Source organism: Tribolium madens, unplaced genomic scaffold (assembly GCF_015345945.1).
Source record: "Tribolium madens isolate multiple individuals breed KSU strain unplaced genomic scaffold, Tmad_KSU_1.1 Scaffold_71;HRSCAF=194;Tcas5.2_LG6, whole genome shotgun sequence".
In the NCBI taxonomy this organism is placed as follows: domain Eukaryota; kingdom Metazoa; phylum Arthropoda; class Insecta; order Coleoptera; family Tenebrionidae; genus Tribolium; species Tribolium madens.
Genome location: NW_025401041.1, coordinates 1,874,842 through 1,894,398, shown reverse-complemented (window position 1 = coordinate 1,894,398; position 19,557 = coordinate 1,874,842). Strand labels below are relative to the sequence as shown.

Genomic DNA, 19,557 nt, shown 5'->3' with positions numbered 1-19,557 from the left:
AATGACAATTGAATTGATTTTTTTTTGAAAATTCTTTTTGCCAAATTCCCTACAGCTTTTACTGATATGTTATCAAGTGTTGTTATGTTTGCTAAAACTTATCTCAGAATTCCAAATGTGTTTTTATTCGTTACTTACCTACTAGTTTTCCAAAATATGTAAAGTTTGGGCAAATTTTGCTAACAAAATTAGTCTTATCTAATGTAAAAATGTCCTATAATTTTAAATGTGTTTACCTAGGCTTAGTTTTTGAGATAAAAATTGTCATATACTTAGATATGTTTTCCAAATTATGTAAATGTGAGTACACTCTGTGACAAAATACGTGTCGAAAACAAAATATTAAATATTAATTGAAAAACCTGATTTACAATTTTCCATACATTTGACCTACTTATAATTCTTATCTAATCACAAAATTTTGATTTTTTGTTTATTGTCAATGGTATTAATTAAAAAAGAAAAAAACTATAAAAATTGACATCAATTGGCCACAAATTCGATTAAAATTATTTTCGAGTATAAACAATGATAACATTGTTCTTACGTATTTAACCACAGTTTATTTTATGTCTAGTTTTTTTATCAATTTTAATTGAAAAAAAATGTATATTTGTTATCATTTGCAAATAAAAAATCCGTTTTGTATTCACATTAAGTACTTAAGTAAATATACATAATAACGTAGCTTTTTGTGTAGGATATACAGAGTGTGTCAGAATTCGCCTTCACTGAAAAATTTCAAGTAAGATAAAAAACATGTAAAAAGTTGGCAAATCATGGAAAATAAATCATTTTACACCTATTTTTCATTCAATATATTAATTTTATTAACCTTGATCATCGACGGGATGTTAAGGCAAAAATATTTCTCCAAAAAACAAATAGGTATTGCTCTGCAAAAAACAGTAAACAAGAGAGTGTTACTTTATTTATTATTTAATACAGGGCCTTGAATCAAGACCACATGACTGGTATAATTTAAATAAAATAAATACAGGGTGTGTCAGAATTCGTCTCCAGCGAAAAATTTCAAGTAAGATAAGAAACTAGGAATATGGAATAAATGTTTAAAAAAGTCTACCTGTCAAAAAACTTTAACATTAGACATTTTTTTATGTCTATTTAATGGTAGTGATAATCTTGTATATGTTTTTTTTATAATTAATATAGGTACGAACATTTTGCCATAAAAACCTCAAAAAACATTAAACAGAGTTGCAATTTAGGATACAGCTTCCACATTTCCTCTTCTAATAGCCTGTAGTAAAGAACTTAAAAACTTCTTTTTCCAACAGAAATAAATAAAGTCAAAATGCAAAATTTTAACTCTAATAAATTCAAAATTTTTGTAGATAGATTTTTGTTTAAATCTTTTTTCCATGTTCTTGATATTGTTTTTGGGGCGCAAGTTCTGGAGCACTCTGTATTTAAAAAAATAGCCTTGCAAGTGTTAAAGGCCGTGTAAAAAATAATGCAAAGTGTGTGAGTAAGATTCGGAAACAAGATTTTTATACGCACTTTTGAAAATTGTTATACAAGCTGGTTTTTAAATTAGAGAAAAAAATTTACACGGTGTTAGATCAGGACATACACAACACAAAAGTCTTAATAAACTTTTTTGTAACTCGCACCGTTACCGAAAAAACAATTAACTCACTTAAAATTTTGCCTGTTGTTTCTAAACCACCATGTATGTACATAGTAAACTTAGAAAAAAACATTTAGTAAATTCCTTTGGCAAACAGCTTCTCTAATTTTTTAAAATTCTAGTAAAAAAAAAAGACGGCCAAACCCGGGATCGAACCCTAGACTTTTGAAATTGTTGTTGTTTTTTCCCGTTTCCAGACTCAAATAATTACAAGTTATGTTGAATAATATTTATATTTTTTTGCTTTAATAGCAGTGACTTTGCATTTTTAGATCTAATATCAATAAATAAAGTTCCCCCACTTGGGGGGACATTGCTCTTTACGCAGAAAAAAATTTCATAAATTCCGCAAAACTACAATTTCTTTTGTCATTGCGAACTTAAATTCAAGGAAATAGATTAAAAGTTTATTACTTTACAATGGCATTGTAATTTCATAAGTCCCTAATCTTTGCTTTAATATTTGACCGTGACCATAAAATAAAATACTACATTTGCGTAGGTTAGGCTTTACTTTTCTTCATATTTACTTTCATTACAAACAAAATTTCAAATACTCAGAACAGCAAAGACCCCCTTTCATAACAGTCATTAAGTTTTCACCGAAAAAAACAAGCCTCGAATACAAGAATCGGACCTGTTAGAAATCCTTGCGTAACGCCCTCCCCTCGAAATTTCCGGTAGCAAAATGAAAGTCAACGTTTCCAAACCAAATTCCGATTCGGGAAAACCCATGAAATCATTTGCGCCCAAAAAGAAAAAATTAAAAAAAATTTGACTTTCAAGGGGGGCTCAAGAGACCCCCTCAACCCTTCGATAAAAAAATCGGGAAAAATTGGCGAGGGCCCAACGGGCCCKCGCCCCGCCTTCTAGATCATCGCATGTACCAATCGTTACATAACACTACTTTCTTCCTGCTTTCTCTCTGGTACGGCGGTTTCCGCAAAAGTGGGACACCCGGACCAGCATCAGTTCATTGTGGGCTTGTAGACGACTCGGTTCAAAAAATGATAAGTTTGAGGCTTTAAGTGCAAGTTTTGGAAAATTCAAGTGAACCAAATCCGGGGTAAGTGCTGGCGTGGAGGGTTGGAATTGGACCAGGAGTTTTGCGTGACCCCTTGACCCAGATTGGGATGCACTCAAGTGCACTGACGCAAAATTCGTAAAAATTGGGATTAACCCAAATCCAAGTTGACACAAGATTTTATAAAACTTAATTTCACCTCGACTTACATATTGTTTATTTTTTTGATATCAAAGCCAAGTTAAATTTTCTTGAACTCGGTGATATTTCGAACTTTGACACCTATAAAGCCTCTATTTGTGTTTTAAATTTATTTTTTATGTTGGTATGACTTTCATAAAATTACAATTAACTGTGGAAAAGTACCGGCGAAAATGTGGCTCAACAGACAGTTATTGACCGGATTCATCTCTAACATGATTTTTTGCCAAGAAATTTATTCTAAAACGGTTTCCTAATTAGCGATCAATATTGAATAAAACAATTTTTTAATTAAATAAGCCGAATAATAAGAATTTCTTTACTAATTAATTAAAATTGTAGAAAATTGTAATTAATACAAAATGCCAGTGACCTACAATCCCGTACTTTCTACAGTGGTTCCGACGATACAAAGTCCAAGTGCAATTAAGATATCTTGGAGATCATTTAAACAAATACGCTTTTAAGACAATCACTCTGTATTTTAAAAAAATTTCCAGAAACAATTTAAATTTATTTCTTCTATTTTAATTTATGATTTAAAAAAATCACCTTGTATATAAATACAGGGTGTTTACGTCCTGAGGGTGAAATTTGAATTAGATGATATTTACGGTAGAAGAAAACTAATACACTATATAAAATGAAAATTTACGGTGTAAAAAGAAATAATTTATTTTATATTATTTGTTTGAGAACTGCTGTTTCGGCTGCAGCAATGGCCATTAGATATTATTACCTTGTGTTTCACTCTAAATCATAATTACGACAACCAATTTATTATTTTAATATTTTTTGCCATCCATGTTCATAAATTTAAAAAAAAAAGAAAAACGTTTAAAACCTATTGGGAACCATTTCTCTGAAAGAGATTAAACAAAAAATCTTTGAATTTTGATAAAAACTAAAGCAAAAGCGAATAAAATGATGACAGTGTCAAAACTATGAAGTGACTTTTTCCTTTCATTGTCATGGATACGATTTTTTTTTGTTGAAAAAATTCCAGTGACCCTCAAACCGTGTGAGTTTTTTTTCTCGGTTACAGTATTTCTGTACTCTTCTATTACTAGGTCAATTTGCAACTCAAGATTGTAAACACCCTGTATTTAAAATTTTAGAGAGAATAAATGACTCACCTAATTCACATTTTTTTTTAATACAACTTCGTCCTGGTTTTCGGTATACAATTTTATTGTAACACTCACCCTGTATATGTATAAATAAAACAAAAATTAAATTTAATGCTAAACTTCTGTAAGCATAAAAGACTCACCCTGTATATGTTTCACTAGACAATAAATCGATGCAAACTAAAAAATTTGGGCAAAGCATTAAATTTAAACTTTTTGAAAACCACCCGATATAATATTTTGTCAAAATTTTGTCAGTTTTAGGCAGATGATATTTTAATATTAGGTGAATCATTAAAATAAGTATGTAAATAATAAAAAACCTGACAATTTGAAAATTTATAAAAGAATCACCCTGAATATTATTATTGCAAATTGAAATTAAAAATTAAAAAGAGTCACCCTATATAACCATTTGTAAAAATCTTTGACAGTTTTAGGAAAGCCTCCCGGTATAGACTTAATTTAAAAATTTTGCTACATATTTACAAATTCACTCTGTATAATTTTTTGTTTAAAACACCACCCCCTCCGGCACCCAATCGGTGTTTAAAAATTAATTATTAAGTCCGATAAAATCAATGGCCGTGCCATCGATCGTCGAAAATCCGTGCAATTCCACCGCGGCCGTTCCATGGCCTACTAGGCGCTTCAGCGGGCGGAGCTTCTCGACCGCGGTGGAAAGTCGGCCGATTCGTGAAAGACAAAGAGAGAAGGTGCTCCACAGGTGGGGTAGTTTATGGTATCTATGGCGATTTAAATTCAGTCGCGGTAAAGCTTCGGGCACTAGGAGGCTGTGATTCGGTGAGTGTGCCGACTTGATATTTTTTTTTCTTCGGAAAAAAATAGGTGAGTGTGTGAGTGAGTGTCCCACACGTGCGGTTTAAGTGCGACTCATAAAATCAAAATTTTGTAAACAGAGGACAGATGGCGTGATTAGATGACGGCTTATTTAATAATTGAGAATTTTTGCGATCGATAAATCTAATTTGGAACTTGTGAGGGGGTGAAAAGGCTATTTAAGAGACAAGAATGACGACAATAGCCAATTAAAATTAATTTTTTATATTAGAAATCCACACAAAGGTCAATTGTTTTTGTTCAATTTAATTTTGGAAATTGCAAATCAGCGTGACCACAGTTTGTTTTGTGAACAATGCTACCTAATATTTGGCCATGATTAAAAGATTAGGAAAAAATGTCGACTTTTACGAGAAATTAACAGGTCACTCGTGTGGAACATTTAATTTAAACACACTTTTAACGGAGTGTTAAGACTGAATTTTATTATTGGTGTCCCACTTTGACGATCATTGGAAAAGTTTTACACTTGACATTTTCCCATAAATTAGCTTTTTATAATTTCTTTTGGAAAACTATATGTGAAAGTAGACGTGGGTGGATAAGCCGGGATCATAAGTAGGCCTTGCATTAAAATTTAGGTCAACAAAAACAAAATACATGCTACTAAAATATGATTTCGTGAAAACACCCCGTAAGTAGTTTTAAAAATAACTGAGTTTTTCGTTGAAAGAATCATACTCCTCTAAATAAAAAGAAATGTATATAAAACTTACAACGATACAATACAACACTATATTACAAATTCAAAAGTTTTTTTATGTTATTTAAATAAAAATTTGTTTTCATAATAACATAGTGTCTGCTAAATTTAAATATAACTTCTGGTTGGGTGTATCACGTAAGTTTATTTTATTTTAAATAATAAAAATAGCTTTTGACACTTTTATTTCACACTTTACATATTTTCCAAACTAAAAATTTATTATTTATTTACTTTTAAATTTCGATGCAACTTCAAATATGCTTTTAGAAGATTCACCCTGCATATGCTTTTTAGACAAATAATATTTCGTAACTAGTAAAAAAAATAATAAATATACTTTTTGTTTTCAAAAATCAGGTAGTATAATTAAAATTTTTCAAATTTTTATCACTATTTTATAAATCAAACTAGAAACATTGCAATTTTGTATTGCTTTTTTTGGAAACTCATATTTTATACCAGCTGATTCGTATAAGAAGCCATAAAATACATTCTTACATGTATTGTAGATGTAGTGTATTTTGTGCTGCATTTTATTTTAGTCTTATGTGAAACAGCCTGTATGTTTTTTAATTTTAATATGTTAAATATCAAATTAAAAATTAAAAATTTATAGTTTTTTGCAAGATATTTTAACAAATTAAAAAATATTTGTACGAAGCTCACACAATAATTCACTCGTAAAAAACAAATAAAAACTATTTGGATATCCATAAAACCTTAAAGTAAGATAATTACTTATCTTAATCACCCGTAAGTAAGACTTGATTAGAAAGCACTGTTAAAAATGTATATCAGAACAAAAAAATAGTCCTACCGGGTGCGCCAGAACTCGCGCCCCAGAGAAAATTTTCAAGTAAGGGAAGATACCAGGAACATGAAAAAAATGTTTAAAAAATTCTATCTGTCAAAAAATTTTGACATTTATTTTTTGACATTTAACATTTGATACTGATGATCTTGTATATATTTTTTTACAATTTTTTAGTAAATGGACAAAAATTTTGCCAATAAAAGCCACAAATAACATTGAACAGAGTTACAATTTAGAATACAGATTTTTTGCTTCCTTTTCTAATAGACTGTAGCAAAAAAACTTGGAAAATTATTTTTCCAACAGAAATAAATAGAGTCAAACTGCAAACTTTAAACCCTCATAACTTCGAAATTTTCATAGATAATTTTTTTTAACATTTTTTCCATGTTCCTGGTATCTTACCTTATATGGCATTTTTTTCTGGGGCACGAGTTCTGGCGCACCTGTATTTGTGGATAATTTCAGTTATTTTGAAAAATTTCTACTTTCTGTAAATTGAAAAATATGAAAGCACCCTGTATATGTTCCATTTCTCGTCAGATCAACCAAAAATGGGCGTGCCAAAACCGCAACAACATTTCTACACCCCCTCGTCCCACCCCTTCAACAACAACTATATGTACAACACCGAGATCGCCTCCCACAGCATCACCGGATTTTACAAAGATGCGAAAATCTTCATCACCGGAGCCACCGGATTCGTGGGCAAAGCCCTCGTGGAGAAACTCCTCCGGACTTGCGACGAACTCGACAGTCTTTATCTTTTAATGCGGCCCAAACGCGGAATGAGCATCGAACACAGATTGAAGGAGTTGTTGAAAAATCCGGTTTTTGACCGGATTCGCGAGAAAAATCCAGACGCTTTTGAAAAAGTCAAGGCGGTGGCGGGGGATGTTTCAGCCCCCAATTTGGGGCTATCGGAGGGAGATAAGGAGAAGATAGTCGAGCAGTGCAATATTGTTTTCCATTCGGCTGCCACAGTCAAGTAAGCAAAGAGAAATTAAGTTGGTAACATTGGAAATTTTTCTGCAATCATTAATTCAGTTTTACCAATTTAACTTCACAATCACATTATTATTTGGAGGTTAGTATTTATGAAAAAATACTGCATTACCAATGATAAAGATAGACAGAAATATCAATACTTAATAAGAAAATGGGAATACGATAAGCGTTAATATTTAAACGTTTACCTTGATGTTAATAGCGTTTTTAGGGTTTTTCTTGTTGTGATATTATTTATCAATATTCTCGCACTATGACACAATTGCGAAAAAGTTTGTTCTTCAGAAGTAAATGTCATCAAAACAATAATAACAATTTTAAATTAAATTATCAGTATTGATATTTCGAACTTTCTTCAGTGATGTTAAAATAATTTGATAATTCTTTAATATTTTTATTTCAACCTTATTAATGATATGCACGACAATGATGACAATATTAATCGAATATCAATATTACTTTACCTACCATTTTTGATACGATAATAATTATACAAATTCTTTTTACCTAATTATTGAAATTTAATATCAATATCAGGATTAGTATCAATTCAAAATATGCAGTATTTGTACAGATACCTATTACTTCTAGTATCAATATTTTTTGCAACTGGAATAGACATACGAATATCAGTTTTTATATCAGTATCATCACGGATATCACCGATTTTGATAATACCGTGTTGTCAATTTATTATAATAATTCATCACCAATTATATTAACAAAGTTGTTTTTACACAATCAAATATCAATATCATTATTAGTATCAATTTTTAAATTAATACAACAAAAATATCATTTTCAATTACCAAATATCTCTATCATTATTAGTATCAATTTTGTAAAGGTCAGTTCTATCAATATCAAGTTTGAAGTCAGTATATAACAAAAATATCAATATCAATATCAGTATTTATATCAATATCAGCATCGGTATCGAAAATTTTGATGATAATAATGCCCGTGTTGTCAATTATTTCAATAATTCATTACGAATATAATTAAGAAGTTTGTTTTTACAGAATTATTAAATGTCAATATCACTATTAATATCAATATCAGTACCAATACCACTACCAGTATCAATTTTTCAATCAAATAAACAAAAATTTCATTGTCAACTCGATTGTCAAAGAGAGTATTTTTGTCAATATCAACATCTATTCCCACAAGATTCATTCAATATCAATATTCAATACCATTAGTAGCATCAATATTAGTACTAATGTTACTACAGAGTGGTTATAAATGATTTTCATCTAGCCAGCTGTGAATTTTCCATGTAAAATAAAAAATGCCGCCTTACGAAAATAGGGGTACCTACTTGTTGTAACTCAAAATTAAAAAATCGCCGTTTACTAAGCGTCCATTTCGAAAATAGACTTCAATTATGAACTTGTTTTCTTCCAAAGTATACATTATTATCAATTATTATTAGAAATTAGTTGAAACAATAAAAATTTAATTAACAACAATTTTTTATTAATTAATAAGTGACACTAATGACAGAACTAGAACTTTCAAAAAAGTAGAGCGGCACAAATAAAGTTACATGCAAAAAAATTCCAAAGCTGGCTAGATGAAAATCATTTATAACCACTCTGTACCAGTATTAATTTCTACATCAGTAACAATAATAAGCAACACATGCTACATGTATTTATGTCAATATCAACATCAATTATCTCCTGTGTTGTCAATTTATTACATAATTTGTTTTTATTAGCAACTATAAATAATTATATTATTATAAGGTTGTTTTTACAAAATTATCAAATATTAGTATAATTAATAGTATCAATTTTTGTCAATGTCAGTCCTATCAATATCAATTTTTATCTCAGTATAACAAAAATTACAACATCAATATCAGTATTTATATTACTATCATCATCAAATTTGATAATAATACCTATATTGTCAATTTATTACAATAATTTGTTACCAAAAAATTAACAAGGTTGTTTTTACAGAATTATCAAATATCAACATCAATATCAGTACTAATATCACAACCAGTATCAATTTTTAAACCCATAAAACAAAAATTGCCTTATCAATATCAACATCTGATAATGTCATTTTAGAAATGAATAATAAACTCAAAAATTCAATCAAAAGTCAAAACAAATTCAAAATGTAAAAAATTGGTTTAGAAATTAAAAAAATAGAATGACAACAAAAGAACAAAACGGAAAAGCACAAAAGTTCACGCAGGAATTTAAAATTACGTATTAAAAACCGGAGAAAAGTAAGTCAAAGACAAAATTGAAAGATGAATAAAGAGAAAAACAAACCAAATAAAAATTTGACAACTCGGTTGAAGCGATAACTAAAAAATTCACATCTAAACTGGTTGTTACCTCCAAATTAATTCAATATCAATATCATAATTAGTATCAATGTCAATATCAATATTATTTTACCTCTAGATTCAACGAGGATTTGAAAAACGCCGTCACCCTCAACACCTTGGGTACCAAACAGGTACTCGAGCTTTGCCGCGAAATGAAAAATTTGAAAAGTTTCGTTCACGTCTCCACAGCCTACAGCAATTCTGACAAATATACAGTCGATGAAACGGTCTACGAGCCCCCACACGACCCCAATGCCGTCATCAACAGTATCAACGTTTTGCCAAAAGAAGGAATCGATATTTTATCAAAGAAAATTCTGGGTAAACACCCAAACACATATACTTTGACCAAGGCCATGGCCGAGCACTTGGTTCTTGAAAGCTCCTCCCAGATCCCAGCAGCCGTCGTACGCCCCTCGATCAGTAAGTACCATCATGGTACCCCTCACGCCACCTCACAATTAATTTAGTTACAGCTGCGTGGAAGGAACCATATCCAGGATGGGTGGATAATGTTAGTGGGATTACAGGGATTTTCATGGAGTGTGGTCGAGGTACCATCAAATCGATCATATGTGATGATAAATGTACCATGGACTTAATCCCGGTCGATATCGTGGTCAATACCATCATAACAGCGGGATGGCACACAGCCGCACACCCATCGAATACCATGCGGGTCTACAACTGTACCAGTGGTACCACCAATCCCATCTCATGGAAGGAATTCGGCCGTTTGACCCACAAGTATTGGCTAGAGTACCCCAGCAAGTACGTCACGTGGTACCCGGGATTCACCTATCGGACCAGTCGTGCGATGCACGTGATCTGTGCCCACTTGTTTCATTTGCTGCCTTCGGCCTTCTTAGATGTGTTTTTATACTGCACGAAACAAAAGCCAATGTGAGTTAAAGCGGGAAATTTGAATCAAATGTGTGAAAAAATGATTTCAGAATGTTGAAAATCAGCCGAAAATTTTACAGTGCGTTAGATGCGGGTAAATTTTTTTCGACCAACGAATGGGATTTTAAGACTTCGACGATGGCAGCACTGGTTAGCGCCGTCCGCGATGCTGAAGATGGCGCCAATTTTGAAATTGACATGACAGCAGAAAACGGCTTCAATTGGAATTTCTATCTAAAAGATTTTACACTAGGAGTGAGACAATATGTGCTCAAAGACGACATTAGCAGTCTACCAAGTGCCAAAGTCAAACTAAACAGGTACATATTACCAACCCACAGCAAAAAAAAATTCAATCATGTTATTTCTAGGTTGTATTGGTTCCAAAAAGTATTTCAAGCCATCACAATATATTCTATAGTCAAGTTGGCACTACACCAATGCACTTAGCCCAATTTTTCAAATTTTTTATTCGCTATAGGAGAATTAAGTGTCTTAAAAAATCAAAATATTAAACGGCAGACAAAACCATGCAAATGACAAATATTAGAATAGTTTATTGAATATCTTACATTATTTATTTTAGTTTTGTAGCACTAACATGTATTTTTCAACTGGATAAGGTTTATGTTGATAATAAAATTTGTATCACCAAAAATTTGTTTTTTCCAATTCTATTCAAACTGAAGAAATCACCGTAATTATAAAATTTGAAAAGTTTAATAATATACTGAGTGCTATATTTAAAAATAATTTTACTACGCCACTGGAAAAGCACATGTTGCGCTTTGTATTTACTATCACATATTTTAAAGCAGTGCGCATTTACGCGGCATTTACACTTTTTTCCTCCTGTTAATACTACCTCCATGCCCTATTGTTAAATTTATTACTCAATATTTCAAAAAGTATGCATTGTAGAGTATTTTAACTTGTTGCATCGTATTCAGTGTGTAATTTACGTCTCGAAAATCACGTTTCAAGCATTTTTACGACTGAAAGTAGGTAGATAAATTGACCATTTTTACGATTTTACCTACTACCGCTCACTTTCAAAAACTCAAAAAAATCAAAATTTTTGAAACTAGACCCAATGTCGTTTTCTGCATTTATTTGAGTCCTTAAGACCTCTAGAAATGTAAAAAATGTATGGTTCAAATTTAAGGTTAAAATGGTCGAGATTTTAGTCAATTTTTGGCATCCGAAGCGGTCTAGTGCTAATAACTCTGGAATTATTGGCGCTAGGCACTTGTATTTTAAATCATTCTACAGCAAATTTAATTTTCATCATCATATACAAAAAATATCAGTGTTCTCCAATAAATAGTTATCGAAAAAATTGTTGATAAATTCAAAAATATCAAAAATATAAATTCGACTATAACTTCTAAACTAGTAGTAACTAGTCTCAAAATATATACATTTATTGCATTTTTATCAAAAACAACTTTTCGAATTGTTGTGTAAAGGTAAAAATAATAACGGGTGTTTTTTTTTTAATTTGGTGTCAAAACTATCTATGAAAGTTTGATTGTGAACGAACTATCGTATTGAAAGTTATTAATATGACATTTAACACCTTGCCGAGCGTATTAAAAATTGTGGTCCGTTCACAACACACTCATATCACCACCATCTATAACGCCAAATTTAAATAATGTAAATGTAGTCTTTGAATATTGTATTTTTAGTATTGAGAAAGTGATCAATAAAAAAACACGAATTAGTCGACAGCACAAAAATGAAGTTCGTTATTTTGTCCTCAATTCCAATAGATAAACAATTAATACAAGTAAAAGGACGAAACTAAATTTACAATCTTTTATAATATACAAATTAATGAGACTAACAAAAACTTGAATTAATTATGATCTAAAATACTTAATATTATCTAGGTTAACCTGCAGGTGATAACTACCTATGTGCTGAGGCTTTTTGTTAAATATTTAACACAATTTTGAAAAAATCTTGGTCTTTTTTTGGCATCCATTTCAACATTGATTTAGTGGCTTTAATTTTTTGGTTATATAGTTCGTTAAGCTTTGAGGAAATTTTTGAGGTTTCAAAAACTTTATAAAGAATTTTAGTAGACGTTTTCTAAAACAGAGAAAAGCAGCAAAACTGCTTTTTTTAAGTTTTTCTATGCAACTATATACATTGTCTATTTCTTGAGTTTTCTAGCGTTAAAAACTTCATAGCTGTTGTTCCTATTTCTGTATTTTTATATAAAAAAATAAAAATTTTTGAGGTACGCAAATCATTAAAGATTAGAGCAGTCATTATGAAATTCAAATGTACATACGAAAGTGTAATTCTAATAATTGTTATCTTTACAACATACAACATTGTTTTTCATCATTTTTACAGCTAACTAAGATAAAATACTTATAAAAAAATATTTTTTGGATTTATTTGATGTTAAAAAAGTATAACTGAAAATAGCAAATTATTTAAAAATGGTTCATACGACATTGTAATTCTGTTAATAATCTGTTAACACTCTTTATTTTTTTAGGTTTGCCGTAATGGGTGCTAAAACTTTGAATGAATTACTTGACTAGGCAACTAACAATACACCGATGCTATTAAATAGTAGATTTTTAAATCCAATTTTCCACCAAAAAACAATTTATTTATTTCACTCTTAAATAACCAAAAATAATAAATCAACAATTCCACAAATTTAAAATTCACTTTTACATAAAGTCGCAGTCAATTCATAGTAGCCATTAAATTTATTGCAAAGTTGGCAGCCCCTAGCCTGCCACCTCTAGTGTGTGAGTTGTGTCTATGTTGGTAGCTAAAGTAACTAAATTGTGTCAACAATCGTGACAGGCGCAATAGATTTTATATGTGAAGTATTTTAACCCTACTTTTTCAGAATTGTCATTTTTGATAGATATGTCTCTAAAAAAACAATTGGATGTTTAAAGTTGGATTTACACAACTCGACTTTACTAAATCTACTAAACGCCCTGAACTAATTTCTAGTTTCATCCTCCTTTTCGTGTCTCGTGCTCCTCCTTATAAACCTCAGACTCCCGATTTCATAATCATAATTGGGAATCCCTCTCAAATACAGCGATTTATTCATGTTTCAGATTCGATTTAAACCTATCTTATCCGAAAGATTTTGAGGCGCTAAGTACGAATCTGTTAGGCTTTTTTCTCTAGCTCTTTTAGTTTCTTCGTAATCGGCGTTTAAACAGTAAAAATTTTCAAAATTATGAAACTTTAAATGCGTTTTTCTCGAAAACTATACCTAAGACTTAGAGCAAAAAACAAAAAAAACGTCAGAATTAACTTTAAATGATCTATTTAATGGCGCAAACTCGGAGTTGCTCCGGATTATGGTTCCGGGTACAAAGCCATTTTAATTTTTTTTATAAAAAAAACAGTTATATTTCAAAAAATATGAGTCCTAGGTCAAAACGGTTGGCACAGTTAATTTTACAAATAAAAAACAATAATTTTTGGTTTTTGGTCAAATTGATAATTTAAGATCTGAAAAATTACTCCTCGTAGAGCATTTTAAAGTGATTTATAATACAGTTTTGCACCGTCATTTCTCCGAATTTTGTTCAATATTATTAAAAAACAACAAAAAACACGCCCTTGTATCCGCAAGTGAATGTTATTTAACCCAGCCTTGAAAATCTCACAAAACCCCAAAATTTCGTTCGTAACACATCACCAATCCTCACGCCTCGTGTTTGATGTCAAAATAAACAAACAAATTTGCATGAAAATTAACCAAAGTCGAAAACGGATCGATACCAGTTGTGCGCTCTCGCTTTCCCTATCCGCAATCCAGGATCCTGTGAACCAACCAATCAATAATCGAGCAGAAGGACGTCTAGCGTCGCAATTTTTGAACGCTGGGCGTCGACACTGCCTTTTTGCCAGTGCCAAAAAAACTCTCAGTGTTGTGAAAAACTCAAAGATGAGCGTCAAGGTGCGTATTAAATAAATAATTAAAGGTAAAGCCTCATTCACATGCGCACATTCCATCAAGTCCCATCCCTTTTTTGTGTGTCAGTGGTGGGGATTTCTACATAACCTTAAATTTGCGACGACGCCATCTGACGTCACAACATGTGTTGTTAAATTTAGAGACGCGCCAGTGTTTTGTTCGGTGCGGTCCAAGGCGACTGCGATTTATTATCATTGTGGTTTTTCTTTAAGGGGAAAAATGTGAGTATTTATGTGTCATTTGTTTGATCTTTTTTTTATCACAAGGCGGCGCGTTTCCGCCATTGTCTTAATTGAACCGACGACGGGGTCAATTTGGTTGTTGCAAAACGAAATTGGGATAATTGATCTAGTGCGCTGTGCTTGTATCTATCGGCAAACAAAAGTTTCAATTTCATTTGTTCAATGCCAGCCTTAATTAAATATTTAAATGCATTATTGTTGCGTCAATTTTTTCAATAACAGTTGAATATTTCTGAGAATTTTTTCAATTCGAAGCATTCACAAAGTGTTAATCGATCGATAAACAAAATTATTTATTTGTCAATTTGCTACTCTAATAAGCAACATTTTTACAATAATTTAATCCAAAATTTAAATATTGCAATAAAAGCTTAATAAATAGATTTATCAGCAGTTATCAGAGTTTTATTGTGTGTTAAAGATTAACCGATAAAATAAACGTAAAGCAAAGAGTTTGTTTATCTAAGTTGGCAATATACTGTACCATCAGTTCAATTTCTGATCAAAGCGGCCTGCGAAAATTGACAAATTTCAATACCATACAATGTTGCCAACGTAGTGTGTTGTTTACTTGACGAAATTTTAGCTTTGTATGTCAGGCTGTTATTTTTTTTTTGCCTTTTTTTACAAAATCCCTGGTGCGATTTTTTTGGAAAAAATTTGGAAAATGGAATATATGTATCACTATTTATAAATAGACTATGTGTAGGCAATTTAAAAAAATATTTTGACAGTTTCATTTATCAGAACATGCACATAAATCTCTTTATTTATGATAAACTGACATTGTTTGGTGGGGCTAATTATACTCACCATTTAAGTTTGTTTTTGCTACAGTCTGTTTTAACGGAAATGTCAGACAGTCTTAATGTTGGCAGTCCCGATTTTTTATTTTATTTGAAAACAATGTCACTAAACGTCAGCAAAAAAATAGTCAAGGAAAATTTAGAAATGGCAACAGAAAACGGACAGTTTTTGGAAATTTGTAGACGAAAATTGTCAAAAGTCAGAAAAAGACCACCATTAAAATTTCTTTACTTTTTAGCAAATATAAAATAAAATAAAAATGATTTTTTCAAGCGTTTAGGCGTCATATTTTAAAAAAGAGAACAAAAATTGGGAAAAAGAGAAAATTACTAAAATGACTTAGAAATAGTGTTATTTTTACTTTTTGTGAACGTTTAAAGACGTTTTTAAGCTGGAAACTCAGTTTTTTGCAAAATTTGACCAAAACATCATAAAATTGGACTAAGAGCAACTGTATTTTGCTTTTTTCAAGCGTTTAACCAGATTTTTCGGTAGAAAGTACTTATTTCCCAAAAATTTGGTCAAAAGTTCCCACATTAAGTCTATAATGGTTTACCATTTTTGATTATTTGAGCACATTTTTGGACTGAAAATCACAAAATTTGTTGAAAAGTAATGTCATTTTTGTCTTTTTTTTGCAAGTTTTAAGACAGAAACGCAATTGTTGCGCAAAATTCGGTGGAAAGTGTGTCTTAATTTTTTTTAATTACACCGAAAATGGTGTTATTTTTGTCTTTTTAGTGTTTAAGTGCATTATTGAGAAAAAAAACCTCATGTTTTTGCAAAATGTTGTTAAACTTCTCCCAAAAATCACTACATTAACATCACAGTCAGAAGTGCAATTATTTCGTGACATTAGAAATAGATCAAAAATTCACCCAATTAGGTCCAAAGTAGTGTTATTTTTGCCCTTTTTGAGTGTTTCAAGATGTGTTTTAGTCTAAAACACATTTTTTTTTCAAAATCTTGTCAAAATAAGTTTAAAATTTACCAAGTGAGAAAGAAGACGGTGCTTTTATTTTGTTTATAAGGACGTTCCTGAAGGGAAAATCGTCTAATTATTACCAATATGACATTTTTGCATTTTTAAACGTTTTTCAGGCATTGATTCACAAATGTTGCAAAATTTTGTTAGGTAGGGGAGCGATGGATATTGGCGCTCACCTAAATTCAAATTGAAATTTTGAGAGAAATAATAATATTCTATGGTTCTGTTTTCGCCAATCGGTTGACTAAAATGTAGAGAAACCAAAAAAATCCTCAAAACAAAAGCCAAACATGTAAAAAAAAGATGCGCAAAGAGCGTCATTTACCAACTGAGTAAGTAAGTAAGCAAGTAAGTGCAATGGCGTTAAATTGAAACAAGATAACTATTACTTTAAAATGCACACCAAGAGAGTAAAAAACGAAACTAAATTAATAAATAACGCAAGGGAAGATTATATCTCCTTTTAAAAAATAATTTTACGTTGCGATAACAATTTAACATTTTAAACTTTATTTGCAATTATCATAAATATATCCATGTGGACGATCAGCCCCTGAACAGCTTGCATGAATCCACTTTCCACAAGAACACCTACACCATAGCTCGTTTTTACCAAATTTTTTGCAAAAAAGGCATATTTCAGGCTGAGCGCAATTGCCCAAATTGTATTGAAGTTTTAAAAACACTGACATAACTTCAAAGACGGATATTTATCAAAAATGGTTAATAACGTTGTAATTAACAAGTGTAGATGCAGTATTTCCATTTTTTTAATTAAGAAAAAAATGTAAAATGACTTTACAAACCTATGTAGAAACATTAAGTGAAGTAATAACAGCAGTACGCAAAACACAAAACAACACCACTCGAATATTTCACTGCTGAATAACATGGCTAATGCACGAGATACTTCCCTTATTATAAAGTTAGATGGCGGTCTATGAACAAATTCGAATAATACTCAAATAAGCCAAAAATGACATGAGCACCATTGACCGCTGAGCGCAATTACCCGTCGCTCCCCTAAAAACACTAAATTGCTGTAATTTTTCTAAAAACTCGATTTATTTGCAAAATTTTGCTAACGAAGAATGATAAAATTGAACCAAAATGAACTTAGTTTTACTTTTTTTGAACGTTTAACTACGTTTCTTGGTCGAAAACAGAATTATATTTTAAAATTTTGTCAAATCGGGTCGAAAATAGCGTTATTTTTACGTTTTGTTTGAGTATTCGTAGGCCCATTTTTAGACTAAAAAGTCAGTATTTTTATTGTCTACTTCGTAGACCTGTTTTATCACTTCTTAAAATTTTTGCGTAACTATTATATCACTTTGTACATAAAAAAATATTCATTTAAATCTCATTCGTTATTAGTATTAGCATACAATGATGACAATAATCGATTCGGTTTATCAAAGTTCGAGCATTTCAGCAGTTTTCCATTCCGGTTTCTGAACTTTTTTCCTATTGGAAATTCCCACTTGACATTTCCAATCAATTATCGCAAACTTCGGCGCGTGTTGACGTCGTTTATCTCCCTTTAACACGAATCTACGAAATAAATTGATCAATTTTTTTTTCAGATGACTCGATATACACACGCTGACTTCACAGACGACGATAGTGTAAATAGTGTACAATTAACCGAAGGTATAAGCACCAGTGCGACTCATATACGGTACCATGCTGGTACCGGCATATGGAAACAGCGTACTATGCTAGAAAAAGCCCTTCTTGTTCTTATAGCGACTTTATTCTTCGTAATTGTAGTTTTAACAATCATTCTTCATTCGGCGGAACACCGGATACATGAATCCAGGGTAAGATTTTTGGTTGGAGTGTCAAACGAGCATAAAACCGAGAAAGTGTTTAAAGCCCAACGCGCAGCGGAGGGCCTTAAATACTCAATTATGAAATTATTAGGTCATTTGGAGTGCCAACGAGCTAAATTTTTATGTAAAATGTTAAAACTTCAGAAATTGGGAAAGTTTTTAAAGCCTGACGCACAGTGGACTTTAAAATGCCCAATTGCGAAATAAGTCATTTGGAATGTCAAATGAGCTAAATTTTTACGTTTAAATTCTGATTCGCAGTGCAGGGCCTTAAATTTTCAATTAAAAATTATTGTATTATTTGGAGTGTCAAACGAGCAAAATTTTTATGTAAAACATAAGAAATTTCAAAAATTGAAAGTGTTTAAAGCTCTACTACGCACAGCGGAGGGCCTTAAATTCTCAGTTACAAAATTATTAAATCATTTATTAGAGTGTCAAACAAGCTAAATTTTTGTCAAACATGAAAAAATTTCGACAAATGTACGAAATCTGAAAATACACTACTCCAAAAAATTAACAGAACAAAAACATTTCTTAAAGGCTGTAACTCATCAAAAAATGGTCGTATCTAGATTAAAAAAACCGTTTTGAAGCTTTAAGTTTGTAGTTTTGAGAACTTTTGGCATTTTTTAAACTACAGTTACCACGTAATCTTAAGTAATAACGCGAGAAAAAAATCCATTTTCTTTTTGTTTTTGCTTTTGGTTCACGGACGTGGGGAATTTTTTTAGTTAAGTCAATGCATGGGCCGGATAGCTTGTTCATTCATCTTTAATTTGCTTTTTTCATGTTCTCTTTATGTCAATTTGTCGCTGAGACATTTGTCTTTGATCATCGATATCTCAGCAACCAATGAGCACACAGAAAATATAAGGGTAGTGTCAAAAACTGGAATAAACGCCTTACATGGTTTTTTTATAACTTTTTGAAAAATATTTTTTTTCACCCTCAACATTGATTTAAAGAAAAGAGAAAAAAGTAACTTTTTGTTTCTGAATATTGTCTAATCTTCGTCAAAATGAGAAAAACCGTTTGTTTTCAGCTTTTTTTTACAA

General features: G+C 31.0%; 2 protein-coding genes across 6 annotated transcripts in view; both read left to right on the top strand.

The window, feature by feature from the left end:
• The first annotated feature begins 2,605 nt into the window (after nt 1-2,605).
• Nucleotides 2,606-11,311, top strand: LOC123008512 (putative fatty acyl-CoA reductase CG5065). Of its 3 annotated transcripts, none has more exons than XM_044404346.1 (6): nt 2,606-2,717; nt 6,931-7,375; nt 9,828-10,174; nt 10,222-10,654; nt 10,705-10,974; nt 11,026-11,311. In XM_044404346.1, the coding sequence occupies exons 2-6, from the start codon at nt 6,942-6,944 to the stop codon at nt 11,102-11,104; spliced, it is 1,563 nt and encodes a 520-aa protein (XP_044260281.1). In that variant the 5' UTR covers nt 2,606-2,717; nt 6,931-6,941; the 3' UTR covers nt 11,105-11,311. The 3 variants fall into 3 exon arrangements, with proteins under 3 accessions (XP_044260281.1, XP_044260283.1, XP_044260282.1); XM_044404348.1 differs by lacking the exon at nt 2,606-2,717 and adding an exon at nt 4,694-4,810; XM_044404347.1 differs by lacking the exon at nt 2,606-2,717 and adding an exon at nt 4,756-4,855.
• Nucleotides 11,312-14,426: 3,115 nt separating this feature from the next.
• Nucleotides 14,427-19,557, top strand: part of LOC123008389 (endothelin-converting enzyme homolog) — an 11,148-nt gene continuing 6,017 nt past the window's right edge. Inside the window, exons 1-2 of one of the 3 annotated variants that reach the window (XM_044404165.1) lie at nt 14,427-14,609; nt 18,251-18,487. In XM_044404165.1, coding sequence (XP_044260100.1) covers nt 14,598-14,609; nt 18,251-18,487 — 249 coding nt within the window. In that variant the 5' untranslated portion in view covers nt 14,427-14,597. Of the gene's footprint in view, nt 14,610-14,709; nt 14,849-18,250; nt 18,488-19,557 lie in introns of those variants that run through there. The other 2 variants (XM_044404166.1, XM_044404167.1) reach the window with 2 other exon arrangements.

Bases quoted from the DNA above. Each gene is read 5' to 3' on its own strand.
- LOC123008512 (XM_044404346.1), top strand. From the start codon at position 6,942: ATGGGCGTGCCAAAACCGCAACAACATTTCTACACCCCCTCGTCCCAC. The intron at 7,376-9,827 runs GTAAGCAAAGAG...TTTTACCTCTAG, and splicing joins CATTCGGCTGCCACAGTCAA to ATTCAACGAGGATTTGAAAA. The intron at 10,175-10,221 runs GTAAGTACCATC...CAATTAATTTAG, and splicing joins CGTCGTACGCCCCTCGATCA to TTACAGCTGCGTGGAAGGAA.